This window comes from Miscanthus floridulus, chromosome 10, assembly GCF_019320115.1.
Source record: "Miscanthus floridulus cultivar M001 chromosome 10, ASM1932011v1, whole genome shotgun sequence".
NCBI classification, from domain to species: domain Eukaryota; kingdom Viridiplantae; phylum Streptophyta; class Magnoliopsida; order Poales; family Poaceae; genus Miscanthus; species Miscanthus floridulus.
The window spans coordinates 113,316,360-113,328,451 of NC_089589.1; the positions used below are offsets into that span (position 1 = coordinate 113,316,360).

The following is a 12,092-nucleotide window of genomic DNA, read 5'->3' on the forward strand; positions in this document are numbered from 1 at the left end:
TTCAGGAAAAAGAAACATCGTTGGAATCAAAGACAAGTCAGACATGTCAGAAGATTACGAAAAGGATGACCGAATTTCACCCTTCACAGTGAACAAAGACCCTAGCATCTAGCTAAACGATGAGGACACTCCATGGTTACGGCGTGATCATAACCAAGGGACATACGTCAAGAAGAAGTTCATTACTGTGCCCGCTTGATATATATATATTGATGTTCAATAGTGTGTATTAGAGATATTATTTAATAATTGTGAATTTATGTTTGATGTTGAATTATGTCATGTTGAAATGATGTGAAAACAAATTTATGTTTGATGTTGGGATTATGTCACGTTGAAATGATGTGAAAACAAATTTATGTTTGATGGTGGGATTATGTCACGTTCAAATGACGTGAAAACAAATTTCCAGTCAAAACACAAGAGTTTTTCTGAATTTAATTAAACACTATATTTTTGCATTATCGAAATAGTAATTTAAACACTATATTGTGTTTTAAAACTTGTTAAAAAAATTAAAACTTTAGGTCACATAATTTTCCTGTGTGCAATAAAGCAAAATAGAATCTATATTTTTTTTTAAATATCCTTTTATCATTTGTGTAGAAAGAAATATATTAAAATCCTAATGAATTGGTGGACAGCGAAACTGCATTTTGGCTGCCCGCCAAAAACCTTTAGTCCCGGGCGCCACCACCAGCCGGGACTAAAGGTGTGACCCTTAGTCCCGGGTGTTAAAAGGGCACGGGACTAAAGAGCCTTTAGTCCCGGCTGGTGGTGGCGCCTAGGACTAAAGGTCCTAAACCTTATATAGCCTCTGTGCCCGCCCCGGCCCCTCTTCTTCCTCCTCCCCACTGTCGAGCCAAGCCCTAACAGATCGTCGCCGCTTGTTCGATCTGCCGCCGACGCCGCACCTCGTGAGCGCCCGCACGCGCACCGGCGCCCCACCGCCCCGACGTCATGCGCTCGCCGACACGCCACCCCCCGACCACCCCGGCCCATCCCAGCTCCGCCGCGGGCCATCCTCGCCCCGGCCCCACTCTGTCGCGGCCAGCCCCGCTCTGCCGTGGCCATCCCGGCCCCGCTCCGCCGCGGCCATCCCCGCCCCGCTCCGCCGTGGCCGTCCCCGCCCTGGCCCCGCTCCGCCACGGTCATCCCTGCCCTAGCCCTACTCCGCTGCGGTCGGCCCTGCTCTGCCACAACCGGCCCCGCCCCGCTCCACCGTGACCGGCCCCGCCCTGGCCCCGCTCCGCCGTAGGGTAGTAGAGGAGAGAAGGGAGGTGGAGGAGAGAAGGGAGAAGGAAGAAGGAGAAGGGAGAAGGAAGAAGGAGAAGGGAGGAGGAAGGAGAAGGGAGGAGGAGCAGCCTCGGCCACCGGCCACGCCCCTCGCTGCCTTGTCATCACCGCCTCTGGACGCCCATCACCGCCGACCCCTACGTATGTCGATATGTGTTTGTATGTGATATATGCAGAGGAATGGCTCGTTGTGTTGTATGCGGAGCAACACCGTCATTGTGTTGTATGCAGAGCAACGCCACCTCGTTGTGTTGTATACGGAGCAACGCCGCCTCGTTGTGTTGTATGCGGAGCAACGTTGCCCTATTGTTGTATATGCGGAGCAACGCCGCCCCGTTGTTGTATATGCGGAGCAACGCTGCCTCGTTGTGTTGTATGTGGAGCAACGCCATCGTTGTGTTGTATGCAGAGCAACGCCGCTTCGTTGTGTTGTATGCGGAGCAACGCCGCCTCGTTGTGTTGTATGTGGAGCAACGCAGCCTCGTTGTGTTGTATGCGGAGCAACGTCGCCCCATTGTTGTATATGTAGAGCAACGCCGCCCTGTTGTTGTATATGCGGAGCAACGCCGCCTTGTTGTTGTATATGTGGAGCAACGCCGCCCCGTTGTTGTATACCCTAGCGAGAACGATGATTCGCCCTAGCGAGAACGACGAATTCGCCCTAGCGAGAACAATAGTTCGCTCTAGCGAGAACGACGACGAATTCGCCCTGTCGTTCTCGCTAGAGCGAATTGTCGTTCTCGCTAGGGCGAATTCGTCATTCTCGCTAGGGCGAATTCGTTGTTTATATGACTTGTTTACATATATGACTTGTTGACATATATGATTGTTTACATATATGAATTGTTTATATAAATGACTTGTTTATATGACTTGTTTATATATGTGACTTAGATTTATTTTGTTTATGACTTATTGTACATATATGACTTGTTTACATATATGACTTGTTTATATATATGTGACTTAGATAAATTTGTATATGACTTATTGTATATATATGACTTGTTTATATATGTGACTTAAATTTTGTTAAATTTGTTAGATATGGCTGCTCCGGGAGACAACATGGAGGAAGAAATGATGAATATTATTGCCAATGCTGGTGAGCAGGATGTTGATGATGGAAGTCAATACCTAGCTCTTGAAAATGAGCAAGAAAATGTTTTGCAAGAAAATACAGGCGAGGTATATATACTAAATATATATTATATGTGAATATTATCTATATTTCTGTGTACAAAAGATATTTATTTATTATTTTTTTATATGTAGCCCTCTGGATCGGCGACCACAATGGTGAAGAGCAAAAATGTTTGAGGACCAAAGAAACCACTGGAGGGCCGGTACATAATATCGGAATTCAACATCGAGACAGGCGAACCACTTGGTCCACATAAAAGGAAATTCATGGAACACTATGGGTACCTTGTAAGGGACATAATTCCGATCAGTATCCATGAATGGAAGAAAAAGATCAACGAGCCTGATGTTAGTTTTGTCTCTGATGTTGACAAGAATTTGCTCTGGAATGATATCCTTGACCATTTCACGTTGCAAGCGGATGATTATGATGATATCAATGATGATGAATTGAAGGAGCTAGTTTGATCATGGGCTATGAAGAAGATGGTCACACAATTCTAGACTTGGAAGAAACACTTATACAACACATACATCAAGAAGAACGAAACGCCGAATTTCAATACTGCTACGGGCCCGATCTCGAAATAGAGGCCCTATTGGAATGATTTTGTAGAGTACAAGACATCAGCAGAGGGTGAGGCATGGGTGAGAAGGAACCAAGAGAATGCCTGAAAAAAGCTATACCACCATGACATGGGATCAGGTGGCTACGATACTACCATTCCGAAGTGGCAAAAAATTGAAGCGGACATTATTGCCAAGGGGATCAAACTAGAATCAGCCAAGTGGCCCCCACGCTCGAAGAATTGGTTTTTCGGGGCAAGACTCAACCCACAGACTGGCCTGGTAGTGTATGGGCAAAAACTTGAAACAGCAGCACGCCGATTGGCTTTTGCTATAGAAGCTAAAGAGATTGGTGTGTTCAAGCCCAATAGAGAGAAGGATGAGCTGACATATGCCATCGAGACTGCTGAACACACTGGCCGAACCAGAGGCTTAGGATGCAACACTCCATGGGTTCATGGTTTCCCTAATGACAGGGAAACCTATTGAAGCCGCCAAAGAAGCAAGGAGGAGCAAGCAGCGCGGGTGACAATGTTGGAGGAAATGGTGCTTGAAGCAAAGGAGCGAGAAAAAGCAATGGAAGGAAGAATGCAAGAAGAAATCAGAAAGCAAGTGCAGATAGCAATGAGTGCCCAGAGGCAGGCATCAGAGCCAGGAATGAATGTTAATATTAGCCCCCTAGTCAGTTGAAAAGCAGTTGCGCTTCCACTGAGCTACCAAAGCAAGATGACGCAGCGCTGCGCTTCCCCGTGGATGATGTCACTACTCTAATGACATCAGTTGAGCTACAGGTTTCAAGGGGGAATGACACAATTAAGGTTGCTGTCGGTGTTTTTACTCCTCCAGACCCTACCAAGACACCAAGAATCCATGGAGCACTAATACAACCTAGATATGCTAGGGTCGCAGTGGATAAAGTGAGCAAAGGTTATTAGGATCTAGCTCTTGACATTCCTGGAGGTGATGGAGAGAAGACTCTTGGAGAAGCAGAGAAGGCATATATACTATGGCGCAAGCGCTACATCATTATCCCTAGGGCGTCTGCTCCACCGCCAGCAGACATTAGGTGCAGACAACAGTTAACAAAACAATTTTTTGATAATTTTCTATGGGCATGACTAATAATAAGCATTTACTTATATCTCATTATTTTTTGTACTCATAAAGCAGGGCCCCACCAACCAAAGTCCAGCTATTGCTTCTCCCAACCATCATAGTGCTCAGGGCAATGATGACGCCTTCGAAGGCACTACTGCATCCCCACCATCTCCAACTCCTCCGTCGCCTCCAAGGAAGTCCACAACTCCTCCACCGAGGTCTCCAACGCCTCTGCCGCCTCTAAAGTCTGCACTGCCTCCAAGGAGGTCTCCAACGCCTCCCCTGCCTCCAAGAAAGCCAGCCCCTAAGAGGTCCACCCCACAAATGAAGCCATTGCCCTACCCGTCAGCAAAGAAGCAGAAGGCAAATACTCATCCAGTTATTCCCCAAAAACTATCTTATGAGAAAAGTGAACAGGAATTAAAGGATGCAGTACAAAAAGAAGTGACAGATTTCTTTGAAGGTGCAAAATAGGCACGACGAGCGAGGGAGAACCCGAAGCAATCATACTTCTTCCTACCTCCATATCGGCTAAGAAAGAAGTTGGAACAAAAAAACGGGATTCTCTTAAGAGCGCCACGAAACAACCGATATCGGACTATGACCGCTCTCTCACCAAGTGATATGAGGCGGCGCAAAAAAAGAAGAGAGTAGGGAAAGGTGTTGCACAACTCGAACAACAAACACAACAATCAATCCCCCCTTTGTCGTTCCTAACGAATATGGTTCAATCTTAAACTTAGTGGCGGAGGTAGGCGGCTATGAGTCGTTTCTTCGGTTTTATGAGGAAACTGGTTTGAACCTTGCCAAAGTGCTCGCTGAAGGACCATCTGCTCTGGAAGTGGATCCTTACAAGAAATTTGTATCAGGCCAGAGTCTATACAATCTAGAGAAATTAGGTGAACTGGGTACGCAAATGTACCTGCTAAACGGGTGGTACATGTCGGCGTCTGATGCAGGACAAATCTATCTTTCTATCGGAATTAGAAACCACCTTTACTTCCGTGGCAATGACATTATCTATGTCGAGCTTCTAGAATTACACCAACTATGCCACCTGGACTCTCTCGACAAAAGTCTCATTAGCTGCTATTGTCTATAAGTGTGATTATTTTCTACTATATTCACAATTTCTTTATTATATATTCACAATATATATATTCACAATTTTCATGTATGCAGATATGAGATGACAGAACTTAGAAAGAGAAAGGATAATGATGTTGGGTTCGTTGATCCGTATGTCATATACAAACACCCTAACCCCCCCCCCCCCGAAGGATTATAAGCCTCAACCTGAGAGAAATCTCATGAATTTCTTAGTGAACCAACGTGACCAGAAGGAGATACTCTTCCCCTACAACTTCAAGTGAGTGTTATTATAAGTAATTAATGTCGATCATATATATGGGACATCAATATTTCCTTACTAGCTAGTTACCTCACACACACACACATATATATATGTTTATGCAGCAATCACTGGATATTGATGGTCATCGATATGGCCAATAGTAGATTGAAAATCTTAGACTCGTTGAGAAAACCGCAAACGGAGTATCAAGACATGATAGATATTATACAAGGGTAATTAATTTAGTTTCTCTATAACAACATATATATATAATGGCGCCGATCTCTCAACAATTATTAAAGGTTAAATTATTTTTTTATTTTATTGGGAGCAGGGTTTGGAAAAGGTTCATTGAGGAACAAAAAATGAAACATTGCAAAGTGCCACTGGGTGTAATTGCACACAAAGTAAGTATTATAACTACAACTTTATATTCAATTAACACCATATGATGATTTCAATTCACCCTAATTGATTTTTTTGTCGTAAAAGTGGGTTCTAAGGCAGGAGCAGGGTAACAACTACTGCGGATACTATGTTTGTGAGTTTATCATGGCGTACTCAAAGAGAACTCCTGAAGAGCAACTCAAAGTACGTATATAAATACTTTTTTCCTTTATATTATTTCGATCGTATATTTACAATTTCTTTATTGCTCTCATTTGTATAAGTAATTACATGAGCAATACACATACATATATATATTAATACTTTTTCCTTTAACTATTATTGAAGACTGAATGGTTGAGGGAAAGAGTCATATGACTTGACTAACTTAAATCAATTCGAGAGACTATAGCAGGATTTCTAAATGACCAGGTCATCAACCCCAACGGCGAGTTCTACAATGATCCGAACAAAACGTGGATGCCAAATCTGGAGGAGTGAATTGCTAAGGACATAAACAATTTATATATCATACCTTTGTAATATATATATATATATATATATATATATATATATATATATATGTACATAAAATAACGTGTGTATATATATGATCATCATATATATATATGCATGTACGCGTATATTCGTTTGTTATTTATGTACAAAGTTCGAACGAAAACTTACGCATGCGAAGTACACATATATATTACTATTAGCAGCGTATTTGAAAATATATTTTAATATCAAAACTAATCATTAAATGAAAAAAGAAACCAAAAATAGAAACCAGAAAAAGGAAAAAAAAGAGGGACATTTAGTCCCGGTTGGTGTTTCCAACCGGGACTAAAGGTCCTGCCTCGTGGCGGTCCCTGGCCAGGCCTGGAGGCCCCCTTTACTCCCGGTTGGTGTTTTCAACCAGGACTAAAGGTCCCCCTTTAGTCCCAGGCATCAAGCCGGGACTAAAGGATGGTCTTTAGTCCCGGATTGGTGCTCCCGGTTGGGAAACCGGGACTAAAGGGGTTTCCCAACCGGGAGCAAAAAGCCTTGCTGCACTAGTGAGCCAATCATGTTCTGTGAACCATTCAGGGTGAAATCGACGTGGATGACCTGTTATAATATTTTCTGGATACCTAAAACAATGTGGTGGTCTAAAAGGACCTCTAATCAAATACTTGCGTCTTATCTCATCTTGTAGATTTTGGCCTATGTAATCTGAAATTCTCCTTCTATCTGCTGGATCATATGGAAGCTCATCAAAATTTACCTCCCACCATGAGACTCGTGAAGAACGAAGAGTAGTATGATTGGTGTTTGTTACAGCTACACTTCCATCTCTTCTTGAAGTGTCTGCATCAGGATTCTCATCGCCATCTCCTCTTGAAGCACCTCCATCGGGATTCAGGATTTTGACCATCACTAGGGGGATTTTTTCTTTTCAAGAATGGTTCCATTGCTCTTTGGTTGCCTATCAAATTAGTGAACACAATTCAACATGTCTGGTGACGATCCTGAGTATCTACTTTAGTGTTTAATTGTGTTCACTCCAAAGAACATTGGAACGATTCTTGAAAAGAAAAAATCCCCCTAGTGATGGTCAGAATCCTAAATCCTGATGGAGGTGCTTCAAGAGGAGATGGTGACAAGGATCCTGATGCAGGCACTTCAAGAAGAGATGGAAGTGTAGCTGTAACAAACACCAATCATACTACTCTTCGTTCTTCGCGAGTCTCATGGTGGGAGATAAATTTTGATGAGCTTCCATATATGATCTAGCAGATAGAAGGAGAATTTCATATTACATAGACCAAAATCTACAAGATGAGATAAGACGCAAGTATTTGATTAGAGGTCCTTTTAGGCCACCACCTGGTTTTAGGTATCCAGAAAAGATTATAACAGGTCATCCACGTCGATTTCACCCTGAATGGTTCACAGAACATGATTGGCTACAGTACAGTGAAAAGGTGGATAAATGTTTCTGTTTATATTGCTACTTATTTAGAGATTCCAATGAGGGTCAAGGTGGAAATGATGCATTTGTGAAAAATGGTTGGGATGGCTTTAACAAAAAGGACATGCTTCGAGATCATGTAGGCACCCAACCTAATAGTTTTCATAACACGACAGGTAAAAGATCAAACTTTTAGAATAGGGATGACCGTACTCGTAGTGTGAAATTATAAGAGGTAACCACTATTGTAAAGAGTTTTTTTTGTCTTATTATAACATTGTTAATTTCCCTCCTCAATATGAATCCTTGATTTTTGCAATATTTCATCATTATAAATAATTATGACTATGTTTTGCATGTATCGCAGTATTAGATTACTATAAATTTCTATCATGAGTCTGGGCTGACCCCGATCACAATTTTTCTAGATTCGCCACTGGTATAGATTCACTCCTTTATAATATAGATAAGTCATATAATTTACAATTTTGGCCATTTGTACCAACCTATATATACCAAGTGATGGAGACATTGGGTTAGAAGCAGGCCGGAGGGGCTACGAAATGCAGCGATGACCGACCATGCCATATGCAGCTTAGCATTCCTATGGAGAGAGTATTAGCTAGGTATAGATATAAATGTAGATATAGATATAGATACATGCAACCATTATCTCATGGATTTTATCTCTACGAACACATGCCTCAGCTCCTCTAAAAATGCCCATTTTGTATCTCCTAATTGTCAATCCAGCTGCTGTCAAATAGTTCGTCAAGCTCAAGATCGTTGAAAGGGGTATCTTCCAATGTTTCCACAGGCAGCGCCATTGGCCCAATGTCTAAATATCCATCACTACGCACACATGGTATGTTGGACATTTCCATCACTAGGTCATCAGCTTGATAAGGATTTAGAGTGTAGTGGCTACTGAAACAAAATGGGTCTTCATTAGGCATCGAATCCAAACAAAGGGTAGAAACTTCGACAAGAGACGACAGTGGTCCCTGTTCTTGCTCTTTCATGGCATGGCTAGTTGGAATGGTCACTGCTCCCTCGGCGTTGCTGTAGCTTAGATGTGGAAGATCGTTGTCGTTGTTGTATTTGTTGGAAGTTGGGGTGTGGTTGCAGGTGTGCTCACTGTTGTAGGTCACCTGAAACATTGGCGGATCGCTGTTATTGTGCTGTTGTATTTGCTTTGTGGCCTGGCAACCTCTGTCATATTTGTAGCTGCACCTGAAGTAGTTCCTGTATAATAATGCATTGCAAAGACTTCAGTACTTGTCATAACATTAATTATTTTTATTATAGCGTCAAGGTGATCACAAAAACGAGGCAAACTATACAATAATGGGAACAAAAGAGCAGCATATATAGGAACTGAAAGTTGAAAAGGTGCTGGCATTTCTTTTTTTTTTTTAAAAAAAAGACCTGCTGGAGCAGACAACACTTTTGTTTCTAAGGAAAAGGTGTACCTTGTGAAATGGGTTCCATTGATCTGTTTCTCGCCATATTTTCTCCAGTGATATCCATCTTCATGAGGCATGGAAGTCAAGAGAATACGTGAACTGGCATCATTTGACCTGAATTCCAATCAAGAATTGTCATTATTTCCCATAAACCAGCATGAGAATTGATGAAGAGCATATATATTATACTCTCTCCATTTAAAATTGTAAGTATTTCTGGCTTTTTTCTAGATAAATTGCTTTTGTTACATGCCTAGATACATTATGTCCATATACATAATAAAAATTATGTATCTAGAAAAGCTAGAATGACTTATAATTTACAACGGAGGGTGTACTAGATAGATATAATAGTTAAGGTTAAATGTAGGAAAGGAGGATAACGGAAGAATTATATATAATTAACATGGAGACAACTCTGATTTAAACCAATGATTATATTATCAAGTGATACCAGCTCCACACGTGTACACGACGTACCTTCTACTTTTACCCCTTGTCATGGTGCTCATCACTCCTTCCGAATCGCCTGCTCCTGCAGAGCTCTTCTGCCGTAAGAGATGAGGCCTGTTGGTTGTGGATGAGCTTGAATGATGACCTGTTACAGCAGCCGGAAGCTGTGGGTCCATGACTGACAAGGCAAGGCGCAACGCTTGCAGCGCCTCGTTGAGGAGCCTCTGCACCAGATTATTGGTCGCAGCCGAAGATGGCTGCTCGTCGCAGAACTGCAGGAGAGGCTGCTGGCTCTTGATGAACTCGTATGCCTGTGCAACTTCTCTCATGGCAAACTCGTGATCCGGCACACAATCCATGTGGTGTGGCTACTTCGCCAAGCAAGCTGCGGAATATCTTCAGAAGCTGGATGCTAGACTTGAGAGAGAAGAGAAGCTGCTGGTGTCTCTAATGCATCCGCTGATATGGCTATTTATATGGACTCCTGGAACAAAATGATGCAGGTGAGTGCGCTAATACTATATATAGTTAATGGTGGGGAAATTAAAATGGGACCATGAAGATGCTTGGAAGCTATGAGGATTTCTGTTGTTGCTACGTTCGTAGGTTTCAGTAGTGAATAGTGATCATATAGCTAAAGGTTTTGGTTGGAGCTGCTGACATGTAACATATGGACGGCTGAAGGCTGACCGGAGCTCCTACCTACCAGGCAATTTTATGAATCGTTCATCAAAACGCGGAAACAAACATATAGTATAGTTACGTCCAGGCAAAAGTGGCCGTTGATCCAGCGTACGAAGCACATTCAGGGTCATACATTGGCTGCTAGGCCCAGCTAGGTCTAATAAAAATTCAAAAGCAGCTGGATGAGTAGTCTAACAGCTTGAAATAATTCTGTTTATCTCAGGCTGAAATCCTTAATTAGTTCAAGCGATTGAAAACACGTGCGGACATCGTCGATCCGTTAACAAGAACAACTTGCTGCTTCTGACTTTATTTACTTGTACTATTATATAGCAGGTTCTTCAGTTGTGTCACGTTATGACTTACGAGTCTTAGCGTTTGGTGAAAAGAAAAGTGGTCAACCATTCCTCCCTCAACACATTGCGCTAGGAATAGGGACGAAAACTGAAATGAACTTTCACCAAAAAAGAACACTCTAATCATTTTCTTGTTTCACCTACTCCACAAGGTTAGCAATTTTAATTTGAGGACCAGACACTACTGAATAGGGCTGCAGGTCACGGTCATGAACTATGGCTATGGAGTTTGGAACAAGTTTTGGGACCGGGATTAGACATGTGGGAATATAATGAATGTGGATTTAGTTCGTTTTATTAAAATACCAATTGAAGGTATCCTACAGACTAACAGAGCCTTCACGTTAATTCATATGAGACACGCATGCATGAAAAAAAGGATAAATTGTAAAGATTCTTAAAAAATCGAGAAACATCTGGCCTTATAGGCGGCTGTGGCTAGTAATTAACATCACCAACAACAGTCATTTGATATACATTATGAAAAATACATAGGGTAAGCCCTGGCCCTGATTTGGATCTAAGTTACCCACATATGTCATTATTACTTTTTCGAGAGCGTGCAATAGCACGTTTATAAGGAGTGTTACAACAACATGTGTGAGCGTTTATCGAATAGGTAACAAGTAGCAACCAGTCAAGTCACCTAAACGTGTACCCATAGAAAGAGAGCTACAATGTGATTTATGAAAGAACAATTTTGCGCTAAGGAGCACTCGGATAGGAGCGCACGCACACTCATGGGCGACATTTCGATGTGCACGCACATTCCACACGAAGATATTGGCCATTTCCGTGGAACCACAAGAGAGCGACGACACCCAAAATCGTCCAATGCGTCATGCATGGCCAACCTATGCCAGCGCGACCTCCATGGGAAAACAGCCCACATCGCCTCCTATTTCTAAAGCCCACTTAGATTACGGCACCAACTGTGATTAAAGCCCTATTTGGCTCCGCTAGTAGCTAAGAGCATCTCCAAATATTCCAAAAAAGACGTCTAGAACTCCTTGAACGACACCTCAACAAGCACTGCAATCTCTGCCGAGAGGCCCAACTTCTTCATTAGTACCATTCTAGCTTGAAGCTTGGGCTTTGGTGCTTTGTATTTTCTTTTCGCTGCGAGTCGCCCACTTCTTCTTGGAACAAGGTCGTTATCCATGTTCGCCTCATACATCAGAGAGACGTGCGGCCAGGGAGGTGAAGCGATTCAGTGCTCAAGCGGGAGCTTGAGGGTGTTGACCAAGTCTTGAACGACATCAAGCGCATGGGAGCCCATGGGTTGGTGAATATATCAGAGCATTCAGTGCAATCACGGTCCACATCCCACTCAG

General features: G+C 42.6%; 1 protein-coding gene across 1 annotated transcript; it reads right to left on the reverse strand.

The window, feature by feature from the left end:
• Nucleotides 1-8,536: 8,536 nt before the first annotated feature.
• Nucleotides 8,537-10,077, reverse strand: LOC136489325 (probable WRKY transcription factor 63). The gene is made up of 3 exons (XM_066486005.1): nucleotides 9,746-10,077; nucleotides 9,272-9,379; nucleotides 8,537-9,044 (listed from the first exon to the last, which is right to left on the reverse strand). Exons 1-3 carry the CDS (start codon nucleotides 10,075-10,077, stop codon nucleotides 8,537-8,539), a joined length of 948 nt encoding a protein of 315 aa, XP_066342102.1.
• Nucleotides 10,078-12,092: the final 2,015 nt, after the last annotated feature.